Source organism: Rutilus rutilus, assembly GCF_951802725.1.
Source record: "Rutilus rutilus genome assembly, chromosome: 23".
NCBI lineage: Eukaryota > Metazoa > Chordata > Actinopteri > Cypriniformes > Leuciscidae > Rutilus > Rutilus rutilus.
This window is the reverse complement of record NC_140233.1, coordinates 20,232,000-20,245,084: the sequence shown is the minus strand read 5'-3', so window position 1 is coordinate 20,245,084 and position 13,085 is coordinate 20,232,000. Positions and strand designations below refer to the sequence as shown.

Here is a 13,085-nt window from a genome sequence, read left to right as displayed (position 1 = left end):
GTCATTGTTGCTGCTGCTGCAGAGCAAGTACAGGACTTGCCAATACACACACGACACACTGCTGTGAGCAAGTAAGACATGCTGCTGCTGTACAATATAACGTACATCAATTACCTGTAGAATATCTGTGCAGGTGGAGCTGGGGAAGGTGGAGGGTTTCTGAAAGCGCACTGCACTGTTAAGCATGCTAACCAAGTATTTGAAAGTTGAGTATGCGAGCTCATTGGCTACTGATACAGCAGGAACCAATCAGCTGTGCCTTATAGAGAATGATGTGATTGCAAGCAGATTGAGTTAAGGACCGATCAGTCTGTGCCATCTAGAGTTTCATGACAGATCTTTGTATTTATTTATTTATTTATTTATTTATTTAAAAAGGCAGGAATCTTACCTTGATGATAAAACAACAGCTTGTTGTTGGTTTAGAATTGAAGTTGGTTATATTGAATTATAGTTTAGAAACCATTCTGTGTGTAAAGTCAAAATGAAACCTTATTGCTTACTTTCGTAAAATAAAATAAAATGTTGGGTGGGACTTTATGAGATAAATACCAGTAAAACTGGTATCAGGTGGTTTGACGATGGAAAAATATGAGGGCTTGGTCAACTGAAACTGAGGTGGCGTTTACATTTAGTAAATACAATTTTATTTTTAACAACATTCACAGATGTTTCATTTGCCTTAAGACATAGAAAGTCTTTTGTCTAATAAAAAGGAAAAAGTGTTTTGATTCCGTGTTAATTAAACAAATTCAAGATTACAGTGATAGTTAAATTATAAAAAAGAAAAGAAAATTAAAAAAAAGAAAGCAGAGAGCAACAATTATTACAGTTGGGTTGTTTATTTAGAAAAGGTAGGATTTTGGCAAACAGTCAATCTGTGGTATTTCTATGGACTATAAATTAAACTGTTCCTACAGAACCTTTAAGTAGTACATTTTATTTAGATCGAAGTCAGGAAATGATCCTAGCGGATCACTCATAATCGTCTTCAAGATTCAGTTTCAAACATCTTCTTCCTGCCGCCCATACCAGCCTTATCCTCAATGTTCTTACGCCAGTCTCCAACATCACGCAGTTCTTTATCCTGTAAGAAAAAGGGGGTTTCAGTGACCTGGAAGTTGTCTGATCACCTAAAAATGAAAATGTGGTCATCTTTTGTAGTCACCTCCTCTTTGACCTCCTTCTTGACTTGTTTCAGGTTGGCTCTCAGATCCATGGAGACCTTGTGCTTGGAGCCCAGCAGAGCCTGAAGCATAGCGTCAGCAGACATGCGCACTTTCTTCAGAGGAGGCTTCTTGAACTTGCCCTTCAGGTCAACGATCTTGATATTTAAGTCTTTGACCTAAAACACACAAACAATCTCGCTGACCACCTCAATGATGGACCACATAGAAGGAGATGCACAAGAAACATCTTACCTCATTAACGACCATGATGGCTTTGTGCTCAAGAATATATCTCTCCTCATCGACAACAGCGATTTTTTCATGTAACTCTTTGCAAAACTCCTGTTGACAGAATAAAATTCACGCTAAAGCTTTGAACTTCGCCAAAACCTTCTAGAAGTAATAATAACCGGATTGGACCTGTAGTTCTTCTTTGGAGCTTGGACATGAAAACAGAGGACAATGTTCTTCCATGTATCTCTTCCTCTCCTCCTTCTTCTCGATGTTCTCTGCTTCCAGTAAGTCTTTTGCAACCACGAGCATCAAGCTCTACAAGAAAATTTGATTAATTGAGAATCCTAGTATACTTATAATTTTTTATGGAACTTTTTTGATGTTGGTTTGGTTCAACTGATAAAACATGCGCTCTTACCTTCAGGCTGTGTTTTTTACTACTAGACATTCGTTTGCTAATAAAGAAGAGAAATAAGGACATATTTTACATTGGGATATTCACCTCTGTATTGTGGCATTGTAGTAATAGTTGCACTTTGTTTACATAGACACAATATTTACCGTGCTTGCAAGAAAGCACAGCATTGATATTCCTCAAGCCTTCTAATTACCGTTTGTTCTAAACTATCATCCATAAGTTCTTAAAATTTTGCAATGACCCCTTTTTAAACTTTTTTGTTATATCAGCCTTAGGGCCCTAATTTTCGAAACATGCATTAGACAGACATGTTTGACTGTTGCAACGAATCTTGCTACTTTTTTTATGATGGTGTATCATGTTAAAATGTGTCCTGCATTCTGATGCTGTGCTGTGCCTCGCATAAAAATTCTTAAGGCTGGAATCCACTAGATGACCTTTAAAATCTGAACAGATCTTAAAACACTAGGCATCATACACTTGCTGACTTTGTAAATGGTTACAGAGAAAAACTGGGCATTATATATGAAACGACTGAGAATGACACACTACCAGACTTTTAAGTCCTTCAAACTCACACTAAAACATGTCAGGAGATGCATGACAATAAGGGCCAGATTTACTAACAGCTTCCGCCAACGCAAACCCTCTTTTGGCATTAAAAACTACCATCAGGACTTTACTAAAGAGTAAAGACACGCAGTGAAAAATTTGTGAAAAACACCACGTTAGGTTTACACAACAGGGTTATTTTTGCGGCTGACCTTATTGCATTTGCCTTTGTAGGAGTTTCCCTTTCAGACGCTGGGAGGAGAGTATTTAAATGAATCATGCAAGGTGATTAAGTAAAGTTTGCGCTAGTCAATATACTAGAATTTGCACCATTATTTAACGCCTAAAAAAAGCATGTCTTAAACCAGAAGCTACTTTGAGCTGCTTTTGGTAGAGGTCGTTGGTCATTATGAAAATGATCCGGCTGCGCCTGTGTTCTTTAATTTGCGCATCTTCAGTAGATCACGCGCAGATCTTTCCACTCCCATCATACACTATGCGATTTTCTTTGAGATCTGTCAACTTTGAACTCCCAATATATGTAGACTTTCATCAACAAGGACAGTCTCATCCAGACTGCAAATCAAGCCAAAAATCTGTGCAAAAGTCACGTAGTGCGTTCCAGCCTTCAGATTTTTTCTTAGAATCTCCCATTTTTTACATTGATAAAATGTTAGCCATTCAAAACATAAAATATTTGCATTCTTTACTATAGCAGGTTTATCTTTTGCGTTCCTCCAAGAAACTTTGCGTTTCCTGGCAAAGAACTCCTGGAACCTCACTGGTATATTCTTCAAAATAATGAATGGATTGTATACTTACTCAGACATTTTGGAGAGTTTTCTTTACAACTTTTTGACAGGAAGAGAAAAGAGAAATGCATCAGAGGCCAAAAAATACACTTTACGCAAGTATGTGAACACAAATGCTTCTAGGTACACAAGCATCCTTTAGTTTCAACATTGCCACAAAGGGCTCTATAGCATACATTAGTACAAACTGTCTTCTACTGTCATGGTGGAGCAGCAGCAATGAGAAATTTAAACTGTCGACAGCACTGATTAATTAAAGCATCACCCCCCACCTACACCAAGTATATCTGTCCAACAACTTCAGGTTAAGGATTCAGTAAAGCCCAAGGCTCGTTTCTAGCAGAGTTTGAACCTACAACCTTTCGGCAACCACTGCAGGTGGACATAATGGCACTAAATTCATAGACCAGGGTTCCTCAAATCCGGCCCTGGAGAGCCACTGCCCAGCAGAGTTTATCTCCAGCCTTAATCAAAGACATCTGAACAAGATAATCATTGTCTTCAGAGTTACAGGTCGTTGAGTTTGATCAGGGTTTGATCTAAACTCTGTAGGCCAGCGGCCCTCCGGAGCCGGTTTTGAGAAACCCAGCCATAGACATTCTGATCATGTGAGCTTTTTTGCATTACCCTTGATGTCACCACATGTTCCCCAAAGCCTCTTTGACTCATCCGAGAGGATTTTCTCTAGGAGGCCACTGCAATATGATCTCAAGGCCAGTACATCAGCTGCAAACACAGCCCCATACTCAAGAGCATCTCTGGGATGTCAAAGATATGACAACACAGCTCTCCTTTATTCCCAGCTAAACAACTGTCTCAAATGTCTTTCTTAATATACTCCTCCTCTGAGAGACAGAAGGGACTAACTGGCTAACCGATGACAAACTGATTGACTCATTTAGTACACTTAAATGGACTCTTAATGCCTCAATGACATACTTAGAAAGCTGTGAAGACAACAGTCAGTTCACATACATCTATTTGAAGAAGGACTATTCTAAGTAGCCATAAGGTGAATGAGGACACATTTTACAAAAGCATATGGCAGAATAGATCATGTAGTATAAAAGCCTTAGTGTCTTCTTGTGTGAGGGTTTGGTAAAAGAGCAACTTAAGAACTCTTAAAAGTCAAGACTAATCAGTTCTCTGAAGAAATATATGCATATTCCAGAGCTTCCAGATGGTTAAGGCATTTCAAACCATTACACAATAACTAACATAACATTGTCTTTCAGATTCAAAAGTTTATACGAAGACAACGTAAATCAGTTGTTTTTAAGGAGGACCATAAGAAAGTGTTGACAGGTGGAGTAAGACTTAAGGATCAGTCTCAAATGTATGCTCATGTCGGTGTTCACTTTCAAATGGCAGTAAACTGACATCAGCAGGCAGTATATCAAACCTAACTTCCCCCTTCAGATCACCATTCAAAACGATTTATCTTCTTTTTAGCATTGTGTTTCCAGAAGGAAAGACTTCAGTCGAGATCAAAAAACAGAAACTTTACACAAGTTAAAATCGCCAATAATGATCATACAATGTTTTGACGACTATTTGAAGATATTTTCACAAATAATTCACAAATCAACTTGGTCTAAATGCACAATAGCTACAAAACTATCTAAACAACAGTACAACAAATAATCTATACAGTACATATATGATCTTTGCAGATGCCTTCTTAACATTGCAAATTAAAAAGAAGAACCAATCCCCATGACAACCTTCTCCATCACCTCCATTATCAATCCCACAAACTACATTTTACAACTTCTTACAAATATCTACAAAACAAAATATAAACTAAGACAATGAACCGAGGGAACTGCTCTCACCCTTCTTGAAGAACAGAGGAACGTCTTCTAGGGACAGATGGCTGTCAAACCGAGACACAGGCAGCTGACGTGCTAAGAAGATATATATTGCATTCTCTGATCTCTCTGCAAATCCATGGTTTCTCTTTATGGAAGTGGATTACCCACCAAACCAATGAGCTGACAAGGTCATGAAATACGGCACTATCCCTCCTTCGCTGCGCCTTCAGTATAAATATCCTGTCCTTCAAGATAGTTATTCTTTTATTCTAAGAATGACTTTCTCACAAAGACCTCTTTGCTTCACAATCATCTATATCCATCCATGCATTGTTTCAATCTATCTATCTATCTATCTATACATCCATACATCCATACATCCATTAATAAAGAATACATATCATAATGTGCGTTACCTTATGTCTGTGTGTTCAGCATGTTTCCGGACAGCTGCTTCTGAAGGTGTCACTGTTACCTGTTACATTTAATCATAATAAAAATATGTTAGAAACTTTTATTTACTCATAAACCAATAATACAAACTGACAATAAATACTTACTTGTTCCACAGATTGGTGAAGAAAACTGGTTACAAAGTGGTTTAAGCATAAAAAATGCACACAGAACATCATTCCTGCTTAAACGTTTTAATGATTGTGTAAGACTTTGATACATGGTTGAGAATGCACATTTCAGGTCCAATATTGAACAGAAAACTAAGTGATCACATTTACTTTCCCATAATAGCAAATGTAAATAAATGTGTTTAAAGTACAGTTTCTCGCACATTAAAGACAAGGCCAATTATGTTTGAGCAGCACATTGAACTTCAAAAAACGAAAACTAAATTTAAGCCTCAGTTTCAAACATCTTCTTCCTGCCATCCATGCCAGACTTGTCTTCAATATTCTTACGCCAGTCTCCAACATCACGCAGTTCCTTATCCTAGTATGAGTAAATAAAAATAAGATTTAGTCAGTGAGCCAATATACTTAGGATTTGAGATCAGCATCTTTTACAATTTTGAAGGTTCTAAACTCTTTTAGACAAAGCAGTGACATGAACTGCGGGGAAAGGAGAAGAACGCAGTTTAAACGCTCACCTCCTCTTTGACCTCTTTCTTGACTTGTTTCAGGTTGGCTCTCAGATCCAGGGACACCTTGTGTTTGGAGCCCAGAAGAGCCCCAAGCATCTGATCGGCAGACATGCGCACTTTCCTCAGCACGGGTTTCTTGAACTTGCCCTTCAGGTCAATAACTTTGATATTCAGGTCCTCGATCTACAATCAATTAGTGAGGGTTACCAATATAGAAACTACAAGATAAAACACAAATTGGATTGTAATATAATCTAGATGACATCTTACCTCCTTTGCACACTTATTGACTTTCATTTCCAGGTCATATCGCTCCTCGTCAGTGACATCAATTTTGTGGTGAAGCTCCCTGCACAATTCCTATAAACAATGAGGACAAAGAGTATTTATTTAATTTTATCCACTTACATTATGTGTCCTCTAAGGTGTCAAGCAAATTTTTTTTATTATTATTTATGGGAATTTATTATATTATACCTGTAATGCCTGCATGGATCCAGGTAGAGACAGAGGCTTGCAGGTTTCTGACATGTATCTCTTCCTCTCCACCTCTATGTCCTTTACTTCCTGTTCCAGTAAACTTTTAGCGATAGCAAGCATCAAGCTCTGGGACACAGAGAGGCAGGGTGTCATTATTAATCATTAATGGTCAATGAAAAATAGGTTTTATTTTAAATCATACTGTACCTTAAGATGATGCTTGCGACTCGAAGATATCTTTTTCCTGAGGTGTTTTGAAATTTTGAGATTAATCAAATGTGTAAAGCAGTAACTAATAACCACAAGACACTTTTTCACATTATTATTTTATATTCAACATACACAAACATAAAAATATACCACCACAGCAACTAATTTCTGTTAGTTGAGGAAGATTATGATAATCTAAAATATTTACTTACTCCGACATCTTGGCTGAATTTTACTTTTTGCCCGCTGTGAAATAATACAAAATTTACAATTAATGCAAAGCACTGGTAAAATTACAGTATGCAATTAAAGTAATAATGAATATATTTTTATCAGCAAGGAAAAAGGACTGCATGGACTATTTAAAATGTGCTTTGTTAATGTTTAAGCTTGTATAGTTTAATAAAAAATAAATAAAAAGTTCATGTATGCAAAAAAAAATTTCTTTTCTTATCATTTATTCAATTATTGATTCATTCAGTTTAATAAGATTGTTTAATATAATATAATATAATATAATATAATATAATATAATATAATATAATATAATATAATATAACAACTATTTGGGAGGCTGTAATAATCACACGGTGAATGCAATAACAAAAGTCTTAATTTGGCTAACATCATGATAATACAGGAACAAAACTCATAGGACACAACCACCTCAACACAAATGACATGGAACAATGAAAAGAGGACACTAAGGGTTTAAATACACAGACAGAGTGTGGCAAGCAGGGTGGGCTGAGAGGCCTGTGGCGCTATTACTAGCATCACCTGCGTGCCACATTAGCCTCATGTCTCAAGGAGGAGCTCCGGGTCGATAGGACCCAGGACCAGGCCTGGAATTTATGTTGTGTTTTTTTTATGTTTATTTGCGGCAGTCGTCCGAGAGGGGCAGCAGCTTTACTTTTGTTTTGTTGTTTGTTTGTTAATTTTACGATTCAATTATTACGTTGATCGTTCACCGGTTCCCGCCTCTCAGAGTTCTATTTCACTCTGAGAACTGAGCGATCTGCGTTTTTGCCAGTCACCAAGATTTCAACAATGTTTAAGTTTGGGTAAAGCGCAGTGCTGAACGCAGATGTCGTCCAATCACAGTGGAGGAGGGGCAGGACAAATACCACACGACCAACCGTCACATTCTGCGTGTATAACGATAACAAACGACAAAAACAAGCACATCTCTTTATCCAAATCAAGTGCCAGAGCAAGTATTTTACATTGTGTTGACATTTTTATATTCAGAAACAAACTATTTGCGAAATCAGATACTAGTAACAGTTCCACGGATATTCAATATCATAGCACATATGTGACCCTGGACCACAAAACCAGTCTTGTGTAATTTTTTTGCAATTGAGATTTATACATCATCTGAAAGCTGAATAATTAAGCTTTCCATTGATGTATGGTTTGTTAGGATAGGACAATATTTGGCCGAGATACAACTATTTGAAAATCTGGAATCTGAGGGTGCAGAAAAATCGAAATATTGAGAAAATCGCCTTTAAAGTTGTCCATTTCTATTGGCGATAGTGCTGCATCCATTCACAAAAATAAATGTTTTATATATTTAAGGTGGGAAATTTACTAAATATCTTCATGGAACATGATCTTTACTTAATATCCTAATGATTTTTGGCATAAAAGAAAAATCTATAATTTTGACCCATACAATGTTTTGTTGGCTATTGCCACAAATATACCCGTGCAACATAAGACTGGTTTTGTGATCCAGGGTCACATATATTGTAACATCTATGCACCGCCGAAACATTCTCAAGCGCTCGCAGCAAGGCATTTTAAGAAAAGCACTGGTGAACTGGTGGACACAAGGCCTAAGAACAGGTGAGGAACTAATGAGTAGCTATGGAAACTAATAATGACCAGGAACATAAGCAAAACATGAGCAGGGAAAATGAAACTAAAAGACAATGAAATTAAACAGTTTTACACCCCATTACACCCCCCACCCCCCAATAACAGGGCCACAGTGTGGATAAAGTTTATTTTTGCGGCTGACCTTATTGCATATGCATTTGTTGAAGTTTCCCTTTCAGAAGCAAAATTTATGAGAGGAGACTATTTAAATGAATCATGCAAGGTGATATACTAAGGTTTGCGCTCGTTAATTTACTGGTGTTTGCGCCATTATTTACCGCCCCAAAAAAGCAAGTCTTAAACCAGATGCTAACAGGTAGCATTATGGAAATTATCTGGCTGCGTCTGTGTTCTTTAATTTGCGAGTCATCTGTAAATCACGTGTAGACCTTTCCACTCCTAGCATTATTTTTTTTGTAATTGCGCTCTCATGCTAATTTGCCCTGTTTAGTAATTTGGCCCCAAGTGAGGAGGGAAGGCAGAGGCTCTGGAAGCAGAAAACATTCCAGGAAACAGGAGGAGATAACAGCAGGAGAAACTAGAGAAGTGATGATGGCAGGAGGAGCCAGGAAGGAGACGAGAACAGGAAGACCTGAGACCCAGAGCACAGCCAGGATGAAGGCCCATGGCGGAGACGAGGGAAGGAGGAGCCATGGTGGATACTTGGCAGGCGGACCCAGGGAGAAGACAGACTGAAATGGAACCGATGGAAGTGGAGAGAGCCGAAAAGCCGATGAAACTAAGCAATACTGATGGATTTGGAGGCAGAGGCAGAGCCGCAGCGACGAGTGTCCGAGGTGGAGCCAGGGTGCCAGAGGACTGAGTCAGAGCCGATGGGACTGAGGAACAAGGCGTAGCCAGAGGGAAGGTGGAGCCTGACGGACCCGAAGAGGTGGAGGGACGAAGTGTAGCTGAAGGCCGTGGCGCAGGCAGAGCGACGACTGTCCAAGGCAGAACCAGAGGGACGACAGCCCCAGGTGGAGCCGAGGGAGGGAGGAGCTAAGGTGGAGCCAACTGGTCAACTAGCTGAAGTGAAATGATGGGCTCGGCGGCTGGAGGCAGAGCCAGGGGATCCCCTTGCCAAGACGGAGCTAGAAACCTGAAGACCCAAGGCAGATCCACAAAGCAGAGTGTAGTCAACAGAAGGGGAGCCGAGGGACAAAAGGGAGCCTGCAGAGGCAGGGCCGGAGGACTGGCTTTCTTGGATCGCTCGCTGAGGCTGGTGTAATAGAAAATGCAAAGCGAGTGATCCGGGTAGTGGTTGAGCCACGCCAGGTCTAAAAATGCCCTTGTGTGGTCCTCAAGGGTATGCTCTTCCTGCTCTGTTTAGAGCAAGTAGAGCATTTATAGAAACATCGTAAAAAAAATCTTATCTTTCGATTCCTTGTTCTGTAACGATTTAAGTGGCTGTAATAATCGCATGACACAGGAAATGCAATAAAGTATTTACTTGGAAAACATGCCAGTAACAAAATTTATAGGACACAACCACTTCAACACAAACAACACAGAACAATGAACAGAGGAAACTAAGGGTTTAAATACACAGACAGATTAATCAACAGAACTAAGAACGGTGAGGAACTAATGAGTAACTATGGAAACTAATAATCACCAGGAACACAGACAAAATTAAATCAAAACACAATTAAACTAAGCAGACTTAAACATAACCCTGACATTTATAATATAATCATCATGTTCAAATAAGGCCGTGATGGAGTCTTCTGGTTTAAAGTGAATCATCTGCTATTTTTGGGCAGAAGGTATAAGTTTTCCATCTCCTGAGATCTTCTGTGCTAAGCCTGTTTCTGGGTGATAATCAAAATCTTGACCCCACCTCTATTCCTTCCCTTCCAATCATCTGCAACTGATCTAACATAATGACTCAAATCATGACATCAACTTTTTCCACATAAACCCCTCTCACAGTTTTTAATTCCATTTATTTAAAGGCTGAGCCTAACTTAAATGTATGACCAACTGATCAAAATTTATTTCCAATGAAATAAATTATTCTTTTTTTTTCATTGGATGAAAATTCTGTTATTTGCTAACTCACATATTATATTATATTATATTATATTATATTATATTATATTATCGTTTAAATAAATGTGTAAAATAACACTAAACTTAAATTTAATAGGATAAAAAAAAAAGTATATAATAATTAGTTAAAAACGGAGCAATTATCAACTGTCTATTCTTCTTCTGTGTCAGGATTACTTATAGAAGGCAAATTGCAATGCCAGGTCAAAAGTATGACAATGAGTACCATTGTGATAATGTGAGTAAATATGTAGTAAAGTCCTTTACATTTGAACAATGCTAATACCCCAGATTTAAGCCATAGCATCATTGTCTAAAGCACCAAAGAGATCCCTGAGGGTCATTTTAGACACGCCAGCTGAAGTGTTATTTATTTATTTTAAGATTCGGTTTTGACAGCAAGATAAACATTGGCATATCACCGTCTAGTCCTAACAGCCGAAATGAATCGAGTTTCCAAATCTCAAATCAACACATTATCTTTCATCTGCCAAGTGTGTGTCAAAATAGCGCAGTGATTTTTCAATAGCAGTTTTCTATATTCCCAACAAGAATACAGATTTAAATAAGACAAAATAAAACCAGATAATTGATTTCCCAACAAATCAATCCAAGTCTGTATTCAATCCAAATTATGCTTACAAAAATGAAAATAAAAAAAATAAATCATCTGTCAATGTCAAAAATTGATACAGTGCAGTTGGTCAAGCTTCACCCAGATGCTATTACACATTAACAATAGGATAATCAAAGGAAAAAGCAGAGAAAACAGCATCTCACCTATGAGCTGAGACACACGCAGCCAGAAGAATGGAGGAAGAACTGGGTCTTTGCAGGGAGCGGGCATCATAAGTATATATTGTATTCCCCTATGACCAAGGAAATCCAATCTCTCTTTTTATGGTAGTAGATCCATTCAGAGAACCAATAGAACACACACACCTGAAACACAATATCAAATCCCTCATCTCCACCCGAACCCCCTCCATATAAATAACCCCTCTTTAGATGTGCAATTTATTTTTAATCTAACAAACTGAAGCCCACACAGTGTTCATTAACCCAGGCATTAACCCACACAGTGTTCATTAACACTTTGCTTATAAAAAATGCATTTGCAAAAAATAAAAACTATTGTATTACTACATCTTTTATAATATTCAAAATATATACAATATCATATTAAACTTTTCAAGCAACAGGAATGGTGCCCCAGAAATTAAAAATTTCCATTTTCGAAATTTGCCCCAGTATGACAAATGAACCGAAAGAAATACTGCGATTTGATCTCTTTCTTGACTTTCTGAGCAAAGCCAGGCATGTCTAGAAAGACAGACACTTTTTTTAATTATTATTATTCAGTAGATTAGCCTGTGAAAACATGAGGAGTAGCAGATTCTACTTATGTTTCCAAACAGCTGCTCTGGTGCTGATGGGTACCTGGGACTGTCCCACCCCAGGCACTCAAATAAAGTGGTGTAATTGGCACAGCTGTCAAGCAAAGAGCATGATAAGCATCTGAAAATGTGCAAATTAAGGAATAATAATGATTTTCAGTACAGTTTTATTATTCTTATGGGTGCTGGAATGAAGAGAAAAAAACATGTTATTCTTTCTTTAAAGAAATTGTTAAATTAGTAACGTGTCAACTGAAAAGAGAAAATTCTCATTTGATAACATAACATTACAATTGATATCATTTCACTTTTAACTCTTTTAGAACTGTACCTCTAATATGACCTGAATGATCAATACAATTAATTTAGTATAATTTAATAACTTAATCCTATGAGAAATGAGATATACATGAGACATACATCTATACATATATGAGATGTAAATGAGATATACAGTTGTGGTCAGAATTAATGGCACCACTGGTAAATATGATCAAAAATGGCTGTAAAAAAATAAATCTGCATTGTTTATCCTTTTGATCTTTCATTAAAAAAAATTCCAAAAATCTAACCTTTCATTGAAGTAAAAGAATTGAAAGTGCGGGGGAAATCACATTATGAAATAAACGTTTTTCTCCAAAACACGTTGGCCACAAATATTGGCCCCCTTTTATTAAATACTTTTTGTAATCTCATTTTGCCAAGATAACAGTCTGAGTTTTCTCCTTAATGCCTGATGAGTTTGGAGAACACCTGACAAGAGATCAGAGACCATTCCTCCATACAGAATCCCTCAGATTCACAAGTTCATGTTGGTGCGTCTTCTGTTCAGTTCACCCCACTCATTTTCTATAGGGTTCTGTTTAGGGGACTGGGACGATCATGGCAGAAGCTTCATTTTGTGCTCAGTTACCCATTTTTGTGTTGATTTTGATGTTTGTTTTGGACCGCTGTCCTGATGGAA

General features: G+C 37.7%; 2 protein-coding genes across 3 annotated transcripts; both read right to left on the bottom strand.

Moving 5' to 3' along the window:
• Positions 1-372: 372 nt before the first annotated feature.
• On the bottom strand, positions 373-5,698 carry tnni2a.2 (troponin I type 2a (skeletal, fast), tandem duplicate 2). 2 transcript variants are annotated; one of them, XM_084396672.1, is made up of 7 exons: positions 5,021-5,156; positions 3,196-3,224; positions 1,822-1,858; positions 1,590-1,718; positions 1,422-1,511; positions 1,169-1,345; positions 373-1,087 (listed from the first exon to the last, which is right to left on the bottom strand). In XM_084396672.1, the coding sequence occupies exons 2-7, from the start codon at positions 3,201-3,203 to the stop codon at positions 992-994; spliced, it is 537 nt and encodes a 178-aa protein (XP_084252798.1). In that variant the 5' UTR covers positions 3,204-3,224; positions 5,021-5,156; the 3' UTR covers positions 373-991. The 2 variants fall into 2 exon arrangements, with proteins under 2 accessions (XP_084252798.1, XP_084252799.1); XM_084396673.1 differs by lacking the exon at positions 5,021-5,156 and adding an exon at positions 5,416-5,698 and having other exon boundaries at positions 379-1,087.
• tnni2a.1 (troponin I type 2a (skeletal, fast), tandem duplicate 1) lies at positions 5,631-11,686 on the bottom strand. The gene is made up of 7 exons (XM_084396671.1): positions 11,505-11,686; positions 6,998-7,031; positions 6,783-6,819; positions 6,573-6,701; positions 6,366-6,455; positions 6,102-6,278; positions 5,631-5,944 (listed from the first exon to the last, which is right to left on the bottom strand). The coding sequence occupies exons 2-7, from the start codon at positions 7,003-7,005 to the stop codon at positions 5,849-5,851; spliced, it is 537 nt and encodes a 178-aa protein (XP_084252797.1). The 5' UTR covers positions 7,006-7,031; positions 11,505-11,686; the 3' UTR covers positions 5,631-5,848.
• Between the last annotated feature and the right edge of the window lie 1,399 nt (positions 11,687-13,085).

Coding starts and splice junctions, on each gene's coding strand:
- tnni2a.1 (XM_084396671.1), bottom strand. Junction 6,456..6,572: donor GATCCATGCAGGCATTACAG/GTATAATATAAT, acceptor CATTGTTTATAG/GAATTGTGCAGGGAGCTTCA. Junction 5,945..6,101: donor AGAAAGAGGTCAAAGAGGAG/GTGAGCGTTTAA, acceptor TACTCATACTAG/GATAAGGAACTGCGTGATGT.
- tnni2a.2 (XM_084396673.1), bottom strand. Junction 1,346..1,421: donor CCATCATGGTCGTTAATGAG/GTAAGATGTTTC, acceptor TGTGTGTTTTAG/GTCAAAGACTTAAATATCAA. Junction 1,088..1,168: donor AGAAGGAGGTCAAAGAGGAG/GTGACTACAAAA, acceptor TTTTTCTTACAG/GATAAAGAACTGCGTGATGT.